The 16,819-nt window shown below is 46.4% G+C and overlaps 1 protein-coding gene across 1 annotated transcript in view; it reads left to right on the top strand.

The window, feature by feature from the left end:
- The window catches only part of egfl6 (EGF-like-domain, multiple 6), a 66,340-nt gene that overhangs the window by 1,566 nt on the left and 47,955 nt on the right, over nucleotides 1-16,819 (top strand). The window contains exons 2-3 of the mRNA XM_078408974.1: nucleotides 9,875-9,981; nucleotides 14,573-14,665. Coding sequence (XP_078265100.1) covers nucleotides 9,875-9,981; nucleotides 14,573-14,665 — 200 coding nt within the window. The remainder of the gene's footprint in view (nucleotides 1-9,874; nucleotides 9,982-14,572; nucleotides 14,666-16,819) is intronic.

Genomic DNA, 16,819 nt, shown 5'->3' on the forward strand with positions numbered 1-16,819 from the left:
GACCCTTCAGCCTACCATGCCCATGCTAACCATTGTCCTTATCAAAGCTGCTTGCATTCAATCCATAGCCTTCTGTGCCTTAGCAATTTAAGTGCTTGTCTAGCTGCTTCTTAATTACTGTAGAAACAAAGAAGTACAGATGCTGGTTAATACACAAAAGGACCCAAAGTCCTGGAGTAACTCAGCGGCTCAGGCAGCATCCCTGGAGAACATGGATAGGTGACTTTTCAAGTCTGGACCCGAAATGCCACCATTTATATCCACCAGAGACGCTGAGTTACTCCATCACTTTGTGTCCTTTTGCTTATCAATCACAATAGATTTTAAATTGCCGTCTCATTAGCTTATTCTGGTCATGTTTTTGTCCCAGTCTTATGCCACGCCAGTTTTCTCTCCCAGAATGTGAAGTATTAAAAATATATTCCACGTAAGTTTGTATTCAAATATTTGGGATGCGGGTGAGTGATGTAGATTTTTGGGTGATAATGTACAGTGTTATCTGAAAGCCGCAATCATAGTAGTTAATTTGACTATGCCACTGCTAGCCTCTTCCTGTTGATGGATTGGTGTCAATTTTCAACATTTCGAAAGCGTACAAAACCTTGCTCTACAAAATGGTACCCGATGGAATTTGAATTAAGGGGAAATAGTGGTTTACATCCAATGAATGGTATGGAAAAACAATCAAGTTTCAGATAAGAATCACACAGGTTTTCCTGTTTTATTAAAGGGAGAAGGAACATTATTGCTCCTAAGATAGACACAAAATGCCGGATTAACCCAGCGAGAGAGACACTATCTCAGGAGAAGGAAAGGGTTGAGAAACTTCCAAGGGTCTCGACCCGAAACATCACCCATTCCTTCTCTCCAGAGATGCCTCCTGACCCGCCGAGTTACTCCAGCTTTTTGTGTCACCCTTCTTCAGAATCCCGATAAGCCAGGCACTAGTTTTTCAGTGAGAAACTTCCAGTTATTTGAGTTAAACTGCAATAAATGCAACAAAGTGTTGCAAAACAGGATCAGAAAATGTTAACGTGTCAAGCAAATGGCACCAGTAAGTTGTATTCAGATGTGAAGAGAAGCTTTGTGTTAACCTGCAAGGGTGGGGGGGGGGGTCATTGCCTAAGGGTCGGCAGGGACAGTGGGAGGAAAGTCATGCAATCTGGCAAATCCAGCGACTCGCACCTCTCTCTCAATATTGCCTTGCGTGGCACTTGACCAAACGGACAAGTTGGCTGTCCACCAGGCAGGACAAGCAGTGGCAGGACGCTGCGGACAGTGGAATGTCTGAGAGCCTAACAAACAGAGCGCAGCGACACTCGTAGCGAACAGTTTGAACCGTGATTAGCAGAAGAGAGGCAAGCGACGTCTTGAATGGGGAGCATTCCTGCTTCTCCTGGCCCACAAGGTGTGTTGGGAACATAATCCAGTGAATACCCCTAGTTCACTGCTGAGCCCCCATACAACATTGAGATGGCCATCTAATCAATCTACTAGGTAGACAGTGATGACGCGATAGAGTCTGATTTAAGGTTATTTATAAAGTTCCTCACCTCTAGGTGGCGCAGCGGTAGAGTTGCTGCCTTACAGCGAATGCAGCGCCGGAGACTCAGGTTCGATCCTGACTACGGGCGCCGTCTGTACGGAGTTTGTACGTTCTCCCCGTGACCTGCGTGGGTTTTCTCCGAGATCTTCGGTTTCCTCCCACACTCCAAAGACGTACAGGTATGTAGGTTAATTGGCTGGGCAAATGTTTAAAAAATTGTCCCTAGTGTGTGTAGGATAGTGTTAGTGTGCGGGGATCGCTGGGCGGCGCGGACCCGGTGGGCCGAAGGGCCTGTTTCCGTGCTGTATCTCTAAATCTAAATCTAAACTCTTCTTGTTCATGCTTCCTCATTTACACCCATCCATTATAGGGACCTCGTCCTCAAGATCCTCCGCCCTCCATTAAGCATTCACAATAAACAACTCTGGCAGTAAAGCCCTTTTTACTTATCTGAACTCTATATCTGAATTTCTTATCACTTCCACAAAGGGCTACTGATATTACCCAGAATGTAACTTTCAATATGACTGTTTACCTTGTGCTGTTAGCTGTTTAAAATTTCCATGCATTGGTTGTCAAATGTTAATAAGGTGGATTTTATTATTTTTCTAAAATACATAAACTCAGTCAAATTATTAAATATATTTATTGACGAGTTATAAATTGTTCTTAGGGCTAGTGGGATCGAGGAAAATGATTTATTAGTGTCTCAATTATACCTCTACTTCCCGAAGAAGATAGACACAATAAGCTGGAGCAACTCAGCGGGACAGGCAGCATCTCTGGAGAAAAGGAATAGCTGACGTTTTGGGTCCAGACCCTTCCTCAGACTAAGAGTCAGGGGAGCGGGACAAAGGAAGGATATAGGTGGAGACAGGAAGATAGAGTGAGAACTGGGAAGGGGGAGGGGAAGAGGGTGAGAGGAACTATCTAAAGTTGGCACTGGAGGGCCATGACAGAAAGGTCAGACTGGGAGTGGGAGGGGGACCCGAAACATCACCCATTCCTTCTCTCCTGAGATGCTGCCTGACCTGCTGAGTTACTCCAGCATTTTGTGAATAAATACCTTCAATGTTGGAATCAAGGTTAAAATCATGTCATAAGTGATGGGAGCAGAATCAGGCCATTCGGCCCATCAGGTTTACTCCGCCATTCAATCATGGCTGATCTATCTCTCCCTCCTAACCCCATTCTCCTGCCTTCTCCCTATAACCCCTGACACCCATACCAATAAAAAAATCTATCTCTGCTTTTAAAATATCCATTGACTTGGCCTCCACAGCTTTCTGCGGCAATGAATTCCACAGATTCACCACCCTCTGACTAAAGAAATTCGTCCTCGTGACCAAAGTGATTTCTGCCCCGAAAAGCCAGAGGATCTCTGTAACTACTTTATCTCCAATGTCAAAAGGCAATTGGTGTCCAAGAGACAAATACTAATTGAGATCGAATAATGTCACAGGAGTTTGGGAAACCTGTGAAACCTTCCATCTGATGCTCACTACATAGAAACATAGAAACATAGAAAAATAGAAAATAGGTGCAGGAGTAGGCCATTTGGCCCTTCGAGTCAGCACCGCCATTCAATATGATCATGGCTGATCATCCAGCTCAGTAACCTGTACCTGCCTTCTCTCCATACCCCCTGATCCCTTTAGCCACAAGGGCCACATCTAACTCCCTCTTAAATATAGCCAATGAACTGGCCTCAACTACCTTCTGTGGCAGAGAATTCCACAGACTCACCACTCTCTGTGTGAAGAAATGTTTTCTCATCTCGGTCCTAAAAGACTCCCCCCTTATCCTTAAGCTGTGACCCCTGGTTCTGGACTCCCCCAACATCGGGAACAATCTTCCCGCATCTAGCCTCTCCAACCCCTTAAGAATTTTATATGTTTCTATAAGATCCCCCCTCAGTCTTCTAAATTCCAGCGAGTACAAGCCCAGTCTATCCAGTCTTTCCTCATATGCAAGTCCCGCCATCCCAGGGATTAATCTGGTGAACCTTCTCTGTACTCCCTCTAAGGCAAGAACATCTTTCCTCAGGTTAGGAGACCAAAACTGCACACAATACTCCAGGTGCGGTCTCACCAAGGCCCTGTACAACTGCAGCAGAACCTCCCTGCTCCTAAACTCAAATCCTCTTGCTATGAATGCCAACATACCATTCGCTTTCTTCACTGCCTGCTGCACCTGCATGCTTGCTTTCAATGACTGGTGCACCATGACACCCAGGTCACGTTGCATCTCCCCTTCTCCCAATCGGTCACCATTCAGGTAATACTCTGCTTTCCTGTTCTTGCCGCCAAAGTGGATAACCTCACATTTATCCACATTATATTGCATCTGCCATGCATTTGCCCACTCGCCTAATCTATCCAAGTCACTCTGCAGCCTCCTAGCTCCTCGCAGCTAACACTGCCACCCAGCTTCGTGTCATCCGCAAACTTAGAGATGTTGCATTCAATTCCCTCGTCCAAATCATTAATATACATTAATAAACTACCTCACATTGTCACGGGAGGTTAAGGAGGGATTCTACCTAAAGTCAGAAGATGCCTCTTCTGCAGAGCTTATTGGTCTGTAGGTGAGAAGGGCACCATTGGTGAGGCCGCATTTAGAGTATTGTGTTCAGTTCTGGGCACCGTGTTACAGGAAATATGTTGTCAAGCTGGAAAGGGTACAGAGGAGATTTACGAAGGTGTTGCCAAGAATAGAGGGTGTGAGCTATAGGGAGAGGTTGAGTAGGCTGGGATTCTATTCCTTGGAGCGCAGGAGGATGAGGGGTGATCTTATCGAGGTGTATAAAATCATGAGGAATAGATCGGGTAGATGCACAGAGCTTCTTGGCCAGAGTAGGGGAATCGAGGACCAGAGGGCATTGTTTAAGGTGAAGGGGAAAAGATTTAATGGGAATCTGAGGGGTAACGTTTTCACACAAAGGGTGGTGGGCATGTGGAACGAGCTGCCAGAGGAGGCAGTTGAGGCAGGGACTATCCCAATTTTAAGATCCGGTTCGACAGGTACATGGATAGGACAGGTTTAGAGGGATATGGGCCAAACATAGGCAAGTGGGACTAGTGTAGCTGAGACATGTTGGCCGGTGTGGGCAAGTTGAGCTGTATCACTCCATGACTATGACTCTATTCTGCCCACAAAGTCTACAAAAGCTTTTTCATTGGTCCATTTAATCCTGGCCTTTCCCTAAAATAAAAGGCCTCCATACTCAATCAATGTTAATAAGCTAAGACACTAAGATGATTGTAATAATAATTACATGAAAATGGCCCTGTTGGTACAAAGGTCAGATTAAATGTTGTGCGTGTTAATCATCATCATCATCATTACGATCATAATCATAATCATAATCATAATCATAATCATCATCATAATCATCATCATCATCATCATCATCATCATCGTCATCATCATAATAATCATAATCATAATCATCATCATAATCATAATCATAAACGTGTGGAGGCGCTGGGCAGCAGCTGCGGCTCACCTGCAGTCCATTTGTCTTTTTGTTTTTTTTGTTTTTTATCTTAATTGTAAGTGTTGGATGTGATGTAGTATTTTTAGTGGTTGTGTACTCTGTGTGGGGGGAAACTATGAAAATTGTCTCTACCATAAGGAGACGTCACCTTTTTCTGGGTGGTGTCTCCGTTCCCCTTGCGGCCTACCGTCGGCCAAACACCTGGAGCTGGTGGCCTCCAGCTGGGACCACCTGGGCTCTGGTTCGCAGAGCCCGCGGACCGGACTTACCATCTGCGGAGCTGGCTGCCTTCGGAGGCTGCGGTGGCGCTGAGGGAGCGGCTGCGACTCGCCTTCGGAGGCTACTTCGGCCGTGGGTCGCGGGCCGCGTGGATGTTGGTAGCTCGCAGGTCCTTGGGTGGGGGCCGATATCGGGAACTCCGGCAGTGGCAGCTTCTTCGCCCGCCCCGAATCGCGGGGCTTGGGTCGGCCCGCTGCGAACCTTTCACCGTCCTGAAATAGGCCGCAGGATTTTCTCTGCCCGGCGGGGGCTTCAATGTCGGGATCCACGACCGCCCCTACGTGGCAAGTTTGACTGCCTGACCGCTGGAGAAGACGGCAGGGAAGAGAGAAAGACATTCTGGCCTTCCGTCACAGTGAGGAGGTGACTGGAGGAAACTCACTGTGATGGATGTTTTTTGTTTTATGTTGGTTTTTGTGATTGTGTGTTTTATTACTTTCTTTTTTATTGCCTCTCATTGTTGGACTGTGGGTAACGGAATTTTGTCCAGAAACATGTTTTTAGATCACAATAAAGGCTATTCTATTCTATAATCATAATCATACTATATTAAGTATGTTTTGCAACATATGAGGAATTTCATTTGCCACACAGTCATAACAATAAAAAGCACCAGGACACACAAAATACATTTTAACATGAACATCCACCACAGTGACTCCTCCACATTCCTCACTGTGATGGAAGGTGAAAAAAAGTTCAATCTCTCCCTTCTTTGTCCTCCAGCGGTCAGGGGCCTCAAACCGTCCGTTGACGGGACGATCTTGACTCCCGTAGCCGGCGGTGGGCCTTCCTATTCGGGGCGATCAAGCTCCTGCATCAGTGGGGGATCTCAGCTCCCCCATGGGGGGGCGATCTACCCCGGGTGGGGCCTTGTCGAATGTCGTGCGGCCGGAGCTTCCCGACGTCGGTCTCAACCCGAGACTGCGAGCTCCTCAATGTTGCAAGTTTTTTAAAATTCATCCAGGAGTTGTGGAACTCACTGAGAAAGCCTGGTTTTGTTGTCCATTTGTAGTTGCCCCGTGAGTCACTGGAAACTGTGGTAAAGATACTCCGCAGTGCACAGGAGGCACTAGGGTTCTAACCCACTGCTGACAAAGGTGCAGTGATATATCTCATGTCAGCATGGCCTGTGGCAGATGGGAACTTGGAGGATGTGTCATTCCTATGCGCTAATTGCCATTGTCCTTCTGGTTGTAGAGTCTGAGTTTGGGAGGACCACCAGAATGAGCAGGGTACCAATGACCAACCTGTGGTGGCACATACCAGCGGTGATAAACCAGTGAGGTCTACAAGCTACATACATGGTGCTGATATCATGAACAATCATTTCTTGCGCTGATCCCCATAGCCAACACTCCCGAATCCCACAGCACATGAAAATCCTAACTTGTTCCTTCACAAATATTCCAAATTCCTGTGGCAGGTTGCGCAGTTAATGTTCTTAATTTGGCTGTTTCCCAAGATACTGATCCCAGGAATTTGAGCCATTTATACGAAGGAATTTAGTTGGAGTCTACTGCACAGGTTTCACTGATCTTACAACGGCATTTATTCCATAATTGATAGAACAGAGATAGCCTGGACTAATAATGTGGATGGTGCAATACCACAAAGGTTAAGATAGTTGTACACCACAACAACCTTTAGGTATTCATTGACGCACACCAATGTAGTTTAGCTTAGTTTAGTTTAGAGATACAGCGCAGAAACAGGCCCTTCGGCCCACCGGGTCTGCACCGACCAGCGATCCCCACATATTAACACTACCCTACTCACACCAGGGACAATTTTTACATTTACTAAGCCAATTGACCTACAAACCTGTACGTCTTTCAAGTGTGGGAAGAAACCGAAGATCTCGGAGAAAACCCACGCAGGTCACGGGGAGAACGTACAAACTTCGTACAGACAGTACCGGTAGTCAAGATCGAACCCGGGTCTCTGGCACTGCAAGATGTGTATGGCAGCAACTCTACCGCTGCGCCACCGTGCCACCCGTGCCACCCGACAGACAGACAGTGTTATGTCTGCCTTGCTGCGATGTGGTGACACTGTGTTGGGCTCACTGCCGTGTCTGTATCTGTCATGACATCCTGCATTTGAGGCCCTCTGAGGGGGCGCCGTGAACTGTTTATGTGTGTGCTGTTATGTTTGTGTGCCATTGTATGTTCGTTCTTAGTACCTGAACTGATGTACAGCACTTTGGTCAACGTGGGTTGTTTTTAAATGTGCTATACAAATAAAATTGACTTGACTTGACTTGACTGCACGGTAGCGCAGCGGTAGAGTTGCTGCTTTACAGCGAATGCAGCGCCGGAGACTCAGGTTCGATCCTGACTACGGGTGCTGCACTGTAAGGAGTTTGTACGTTCTCCCCGTGACCTGCGTGGGTTTTCTCCGAGATCTTCGGTTTCCTCCCACACTCCAAAGACGTACAGGTATGTAGGTTAATTGGCTGGGTAAATGTAAAAATTGTCCCTAGTGGGTGTAGGATAGTGTTAATGTACGGGGATCACTGGGCGGCACGGACTTGGAGGGCCGAAAAGGCCTGTTTCCGGCTGTATATATATGATATGATATGATATGATATGACTTGCATTCGACCTCTAGACCTGTTTGTGGTTTGTCCCTCCTCGGACCACTGTCGGTAGGTGCTCACCACTGCTGACCGGGAACACCCCACAAGCCTTGCCGTTTCAGAGATGCTGTGACCCAGTCGTCTGGCCATAACAATTTGGCCCTTGTCAAAGTCGCTCAGGTCTTTACTCCTGCCCATTTCTCCTGCATCCAACACATCAACTTCAAGAACTGACTGTTCACTTGCTGCCTCCACATTGCAAAGCAGTCCATTCTCAAAGTAACCAACTAATTTTATGCCTGATGATGGCCATTCAGTAATGAAACAAGTCAGAACCTCCACTCTCTGCTTTTCCATCAGATGGCCTCTGCCACTTTATGCTGCCGCGATAGGACTCTGGTTACACCACACTTGGATTACTGCATGAGGTTCTGGATCTCCCACTCATGAAGGATGTGGAGGCTTTGGAAAGGGTACAGGGGAGGTTTACTGTAATGATCCCGGGTTTAGCTACAGGGAGAGGTTAGACAGACTGGGATTGTTTTCTCAGGAATGCCGGAGGTTGTAGGGTGACCTGTTAGAAGTACTGTGGATAAAACTATAGGGTAGACAGTCAAGATGGAAAAATCAAATTCCAGAGGCCAATGCTTAACAGAAATGAGCAGGGCATGTTTTGTGCACAGAGGGTGGTGATACCATGCCTGGTATCATGAATAAACTTATGGATCGCGCCAATGTTTGAACACTCGTCTGCTTGATGATACCGGTTACAGGTTGGAGATGTACAGGTGAACCTTTCTGCTGCCTCATAGCCATCGGTAATGGGCGACATTTTGGGTCGAGACCTGGTTTTTGCATTTTGCGTCTGTCTTCGGCGTAAACCAGCATCTGCAGTTCCTTCCTACACATGACTGCACAGTGGGACGTGCCACCTTCCTGCCCCTGCAAACCACCATCACTGTATACACCGATCAGCCAAAACATTATGACCTGATGAGCCAAAACATTATGACCACCTGTCTAATATGCTGTTGGTTCTCCGTGTGCAGCCCCATACGCAGCAGGGTGCGATGCACTGTGCGTTGTGACACATTCCTCCCGTGACCACCATTACAATTTTCTGTGACTTGTGCCACAGTCGACCTCCTGTTGGTTCGGACCAGACGGGATCGCTTTCGTTGCCCTCGCGTATCGATGAGCCTTGGGCGCCCAACACCCTGTCGCCGGTTTGTGGTTTGTCCCTCCTCGGACCACTGTCGGTAGGTACTCACCACTGCTGACCGGGAGCACCCCACAAGCCTTGCCGTTTCAGAGATGCTCTGACCCAGTCGTCTGGCCATAACAATTTGGCCCTTGTCAAAGTCGCTCAGGTCTTCACTCCTGCCCATTTCTCCTGCATCCAACACATCAACTTCAAGAACTGACTGTTCACTTGCTGCCTAATATATCCCACCCCTTGACAGGTGTCATTGTAACAAGATAATCAATGTTATTCACTTCGCCTGTCAGTGGTCATAATGTTTTGGCTGATCGGTGTATATGCCAATGCTGACCTCATGCAATTGTTAGGTGGGTTAGAAGCATCACCTGGAAGTCAAGGTTCAATGACATTCTACTGAAGACCATCAAAGATCTTCTCCTTATTGTCCAGACGACTATTTTGAGTCAATCATTCTACATCTAAAAGCTGGGTATCGAGCCACAATCACTTTGCTTGTTGTAGGACCTTGCAGTACAAAGATCGGCTGCTATAATTCACACACTGCTGTGCTGCCTACACATCAGGGATGAAGCCCGTACTGTAAACCACTCTGGGACATTTTGAAAGGGGTGTGAAAGAGTGCATGTCCTTTATTTCCCCACTATTTGCTATTTGAGAAGCTGTCAACTTTAATGCTCGGGTCTTCCAGCAGTATGAGAGAAAGAAAACAGGAAATAGCTCTGAATAAACGGTGTTTTTCTTCCTCAGGATTCGAAACCGAAGGCACTCTGCAATTCAGCTTGGGGTTTGTCGCTATGGATCCCGACTTGAATGTTGTTACGGTTGGAAAAAGAATTACAGGGGACGCTGTGAAGGTACAAAATATCCTTCTTTCAATGTACCCAAAGGCACCTCATTCACTGTATGAAGTTACTGCAACTTGACTAAATTTAACGGTGCCTCCCAAACCGTTGGCTTCTAGACTTACCAGAATGCTCCGTGACTAGAGGGTGTCACCTGTAAAGGGGGGTTACACAAATCTGTGTTGGAGGGAACTGCAGATGCTGGTTTACACTGAAGATACACACAAAATGCTGGAGTGACTCGGAGGGACAGGCAGCATCTCTGGAGAAAAGGAACGGGTTGAGACCCTTCTTCAGACCCGAAATGTCATCCATTCCTTCTCTCCAGAGATGCTGCCTGCCCCGTTGAGTTACTCCAGCGTTTTGTGTCCACCTTTGACACAAACTTGGATTGTTTTCTCTGGAATGTCAGTGGTTGAGGGGAGACTAAAATGATGTACATAAAATGATCAGAGGCCTGGACACGGTAGACAATCACAACATTTTCCCCAGGGTGGAAACGTCCAGGACTAGAGGACATGGTCTTAAGGTGAGAGGGGCAAACTTTAAAGGCAATAGACAATAGACAATAGGTGCAGGAGGAGGCCATTCGGCCCTTCGAGCCAGCACCTCCATTCAATGTGATCATGGCTGATCATTCTCAATCAGTACCCCGTTCCTGCCTTCTCCCCATACCCCCTGACTCCGCTATCCTTAAGAGCTCTATCTAGCTCTCTCTTGAACGCATTCAGAGAATTGGCCTACACTGCCTTCTGAGTCAGAGAATTCCACAGATTCACAACTCTCTGACTGAAAAAGTTTTTCTTCATCTCAGTTCTAAATGGCCTACCCCTTATTCTTAAACTGTGGCCCCTTGTTCTGGACTCCCCCAACATTGCGAACATGTTTCCTGCCTCTAACGTGTCCAACCCCTTAATAATCTTATACGTTTCGATAAGATCTCCTCTCATCCTTCTAAATTCCAGTGTATACAAGCCTAGTCGCTCCAGTCTTTCAACATATGACAATCCCGCCATTCCAGGAATTAACCTAGTAAACCTACGCTGCACGCCCTCAATAGCAAGAATATCCTTCCTCAAATTTGGAGACCAAAACTGCACACAGTACTCCAGGTGCGGTCTCACTAGGGCCCTGTACAACTGCAATGTGCGGGGCAAGTATTTGACAGAGGCAGATGTGATAGTGGCATTTAAGAGGCTTTTAGAGTGGCACATGGATATGTGAGCAATGGAGGGATAAGGGTCACGTGCAGGCAGAGGAGATTAGTTTAACTTGGCTCTAGGTTCGGCACGGCCTTTGTGGGCCGTATGCTGGCATTGTCACCAATGTCTATGCCCTGTAAATGAACGTGAAAGGAAATCCTACGACTTCTGACTGAAGACATTTAAGTACCATCATCTGAATGCCTGAAGGTGCAACCAAGCATTATCCAGCCCATGGGGTGCTGCTGAAATGCAAACCCTGTTATTACACGGACACATGCGGTCACCAATTTGTGCACAACATGGACCCACATCCATTAAGTTGAATATATTGCCCCATGTAAGTACGAAAAAAATCTTTATATTGCAAAGGAAATGACTGCCAAACCTGCAAAGGTGTTATTAAGAGGAATGATCAAACGTGTGAAACATTCAATCAGAAGTGTGGAAACGCACACCTCCAGATTCAGGGACAGTTTCTTCCCAGCTGTTATCAGGCAACTGAATCATCCTACCATAACCAGAGAGCTGTACTGAACTACTATCTACCTCATTGGTGACCCTCGGACTATCCTTGATCGGACTTTCAGCAGAGTACTTTTCTTTGAAGTCTGATTACAATCTGTGAATCACCATTTTTGATGAGGGCTTGTGAGAACTAGTCTTTGCAAACAGACTGCCGGTAGCGAGCACACCTGTTTTGCCAATGCCCCGGAATGTACCTCACAGGTCATAATTTTGCGTGCAGAACTATTTTTTCCCACCAGCTCAGCCTTAGCTGTGGGAGAACAAATACTTGGCTCCAATCTCAAGAATGAAGCATGCCATAGGCAAGGGAGACCAGCAGCTGTGCGCCTGGTTCACACTGTCTGAACGGTTTACCACGTGTCCAACCGTCAGTCAGGCGATTATTCCAGAGATGCTAATATCTATTGTGTTACTGCATCTCTTATGTACTGACTGAGGAGTTACATTGTGCGGCACTAACTCTTGGTTAGTGTAACATTTTCTTTCGTATTTCTCCCCGCTGACAACGAAACTGATGGTTTAAATGACATAATGCCGCAATGACTTGTGCGCTGGAGAAGGTACAAAAACTGAAAGTAGATTTGTGGCCAAATTTATTCCGACATATGGATTTTATATTTAGAATGTGCGGCACGCAGGCCTAAAGAGTTTTGAGGGCGTGCAGGAATTATGGCTGCCTGCAGAGATGCTTATTCCTGGACCCTAGAGAGGGCAAAGTGGTCGTGAGCCAACCATGACTGCCAGGGCCTTCGTGGACAGATCTTTAATGGCCCCTCTGGGCATTTCTCCTCAATTCAAGTTTGGTTTTTTTGGAGACGATCTTATGTGAATAACTGTTCAGGTACCCAACACGAGAAACTATTTTCTTCTCACCTATTCCATCAAGCCATTAATTCCAATGCTGTTTCTGCCATTTCTGTCTGATTTTACCATATGCCTATTAGGGGTGGCACGGTGGCACAATGGTAGAGCTGCTCTAATGGTGCAACGCAGAAACAGGCACACCGGCCCACCGAGTCCGCACTGACCAGTGATCCCCGCACACTAACACTATCCTACACAGTTTACATTTTACAATTTACATTTATACCAAGCCAATTAACCTACAAACCCATGAGTCTTTGAAGTTGGGGAAGATGGATGGATGGATGGATGGATGGATGGATGGATGGATGGATGGATGGATGGATGGATGGATGGATGGATGGATGGATGGATGGATGGATGGATGGATGGATGGATGGATGGATGGATGGATGGATGGATGGATGGATGGATGGATGGATGGATGGATGGATGGATGGGTGGGTGGGTGGGTGGATGGGTGGGTAGACAGACAGACAGACAGACAGACAGACAGACAGACAGACAGACAGACAGACAGACATTCAGACAGACAGACAGACAGACAGACAGACAGACAGACAGACAGACAGACAGACAGACAGACAGACAGACAGACAGACAGACAGACAGACAGACAGACAGACAGACAGACAGACAGACAGACAGACAGACAGACAGACAGACAGATAGATAGATAGATAGATAGATAGATAGATAGATAGATAGATAGATAGATAGATAGATAGATAGATAGATAGATAGACAGATAGATAGATAGATACTTTATTGTCCCATGAAGGTGCAGTGAAATTCTTTGCTTTTTGCATACAGAGTACACAAGGTGGCCCCCCAGTGCACTCTGTCAGTCCAGTCATGTCTATTGCTGCCAAAACAGCTTCTGTATGGAGAACTATGTCAGGGCAAGCGCTCAGTAGGAGGACAGAAGAAACGGTTTAAGGACTGCCTCAAAGTGTCCCTCAAAGACTTGGACATCAACCTCAGCACTTGGGAGTCTCTTGCGCTGGACCGTCCAACCTGGCGTAGCAAGCTCACCACAGGAGCCCGTGCAGCAGAGAACAGACGCACTGCAGAGGCCCAGAGGAAACGCACCGCGCGCAAGGCCCGGGCTACCTCCACTTCCACTGCAGCACCCATCCACTTGTGACCTACGTGTGGGCGTGCTTTCCGGGCCCGGATTGGCCTCACCAGTCACTTCCGGACCCACAGTCACCAATCCTCCAACTGAAAGTGAAGTCATGGTCATCTTCCAACCCGAAGGACGAACAACAACACTGCTGCTATACCTCTTTTGACATTAATTGAAACCCCCTGCCTCTCAGACATTGAAAAGGAGTCTGACGTCATTTTGCATGATCCAATTTTTAATATCTTTCTCTTGCAAAGGAGCATAGCTTCTAAAGTCGTGGATAGCCCAAATGCAAAATCAGTCACCTCATCTGAATCTGATTTAGAAATATGGAATTTAAATAACGCAAATCAATATGTACTCTATCTATGTGCAAAGAGACCGAACAAAGAAGTTAAGAACCGAAGAGAAACACAAAATGCTGGAGTAACTCAGCGGGAGAGGCAGCATCTCTGGGGAGAAGGAATAGGTGATGTTTCGGGTCGAGACCCTTCTTCAGACCCGAAATGTTACCTATTCCTTTTCTCCAGAGATGCTGTCTGACCCACTGAGTTACTCCAGCTTTTTGTGCCTGTCTTCTATGTAAACCAGCATCTGCAGTTCCTTCCTACACAAACAAGTTAGGTACTTTGAGTATCTTTTAGAGAAAAAATCCTTTCATTCCATTTGATGAACTTACGCTTCTCATACCGAAAAGAGAGTGTATTTATTTCTTGCTTAAAGAATCCCTCATTCAGACAATACTATTTATATTGGTTAAAACTTACTTACCCTAATTCCCATTGAAGTCTTCTAGCCTAGTGTAAAAAGTACAGAAGAATGTAGCCGGTCAACTAAATTGTAATTCTGCATTAATTCCCATGGTTTGATTTCTTTACAGCTATCTGTGAACATGGATGTAAACACGGGGAATGTATTGGAGCAAATAAATGTAAATGTTACCCAGGATTTACTGGTAAAACATGCAATCAAGGTGAGTGCCAAGATAGGCTTTATAAAGTTTGTAACTTTTGAAGCAGGTGAATTGATGACTCCAGTAAACACCAAAAGGTATACCAGAAACCAAAAGGTGATAAGCGTTAGGAGCAGAATTAGGCCATTCGGCCCATCAACTCTACTCTGCCATTCAGTAATGGATGATCTATCTCTCCCTCCTAACCCCACTCTTCTGCCTTCTCCCTATACAGAGAGACTAGAACTTTATTCCTCGAAGCGCACGAGAGGTTGATAGGTGATCGAATACAAGGTAGACACAAAAGGCTGGATTAACTCAGTGGGTCAGACAGCATCTCTGGAGAAAAGGAATAGCTGACATTTTGGGTGAGATCCTTCGTCAGACTGAGAGTCGGGGGAAGGGGAAACGAGCGATATATATGAGGATGTAGAGAGATATGGAACAAATTAATGAAAGATGCAAAAAGTAATGATGATAAAGGAGACAGGTCATTGTTATCTGTGGCCTAGGTGAAAACGAGTACAGACAATGAGACTCAACAAGATGACTGAAGCTGGAACAACTTGGGTGGGGTAGGGATAGAGAGAGAGAGGGGATGCAAGGGTTACTTGAAGTTAGAGAAATCAATTTTCATACCGCTGGGTTGTAAGCTGCCCAAGCGAAATATGAGATGCTGTCCTTCCAATTTGTGCTTGGCCCCATCCTGGCAGTGGAGGAGGCCCAGGACAGAAAGGTCAGTGTGGGAATGGGAGGGGGAATTAAAGCGTTTGGCAACCGGGAGATCAGATAGGTCCAGGCGGACTGAGTGAAGGTGTTCACACTTTCCACATGCTATTAAACATTTCTATAAGATTACCCCTCAACCTCCTGAACTCTCAGGGAATAATGTCCAAGCCTACACAACTTGGTCAGGTCCTTGGTAACATCCTCGTAAATCATATAAGAAAATAACTGCAGATGCTGGTACAAATCGATTTATTCACAAAATGCTGGAGTAACTCAGCAAGTCAGGCAGCATCTCGGGAGAGAAGGAATGGGTGACGTTTCGGGTCGAGACCCTTCTTCAGACCAAGAAGACCCTTCTGAAGAAGGGTCTCGACCCGAAACGTCACCCATTCCTTCTCTCCCGAGATGCTGCCTGACCTGCTGAGTTACTCCAGCATTTTGTGAATAAATCCTCGTAAATCATCTCTTTGTTCTTCTCAACTTAATGGCATATTTCCCGTGGCAGGGTGACCAGAAGTGAATACTCTTACTAGGCCTCACCAACATCTTGTACAACTGTTACATAACACACACATTTCTGTACTCAACTCCCAGACTGATGCAGATGAACATGCCAGTAGCCTGCATCACCACCCTATCAACCTGTGATGCGACTTTCAGGGAAGAATATACTTCTACTCCAAGACCCCTCTGCTCTACAACGCTCTCCAGGGCCCTTCCATTGTAAAGACCCTGCACTAGTTTGACTTCCCCAAACTGTGACACCTCGTACTTATCTGAATTAAATCCCGCTCACTATTCCTCAGACCATTTGCCCAGCTGAGTTACTCCAGCACTTTTCGGGTTTTTGATCAAGATTCTGCTGTAATTCTTAACACACTTCTTCACTGTCAACAATGCCACCCATTTTATTGACACCTGCAAGCTTATTAATCATGTCTTGTACATTTTTAGAGATGCAGTGCGGAAACAGGCCCTTCGGCCCACTGAGTCGGCACCGACCAGCGTTCCCCACACATTAACACTATCCTGCACACACTAGGGACAATTTTACATTTACACCAAGCCAATTAATCTACAAACATGTACATCTATGGAGTGTGGGAGGAAATCGAAGATCTCGGAGAAAACCCACGCAGGTCATGAGGCGAATGCACAAACTCTGTACAGACAACACCCATAGTTAGAATCGAGTGTCTGGCACTGTAAGGCACTACACTACCATGCTGCCCACAACAAACAATTATGGGCCCTGCACTGATCTCTAAAGTACTGCACTAATCACATGCCTCCAATCTGAAAAATAACCTTCTACTGCTATCCTCTGCCTCCCTGCATGAAGCCAATTTTGAATCCAGATAGTTAGCTCCCAAGCGATCTAACCTTCCAGAGCAACCAACCATGCAGAACCTTATCAAGGGCTTTGCAGACCTCCACATGGACTAC

Source organism: Rhinoraja longicauda, chromosome 12 (assembly GCF_053455715.1).
Source record: "Rhinoraja longicauda isolate Sanriku21f chromosome 12, sRhiLon1.1, whole genome shotgun sequence".
Taxonomy (NCBI): domain Eukaryota; kingdom Metazoa; phylum Chordata; class Chondrichthyes; order Rajiformes; family Arhynchobatidae; genus Rhinoraja; species Rhinoraja longicauda.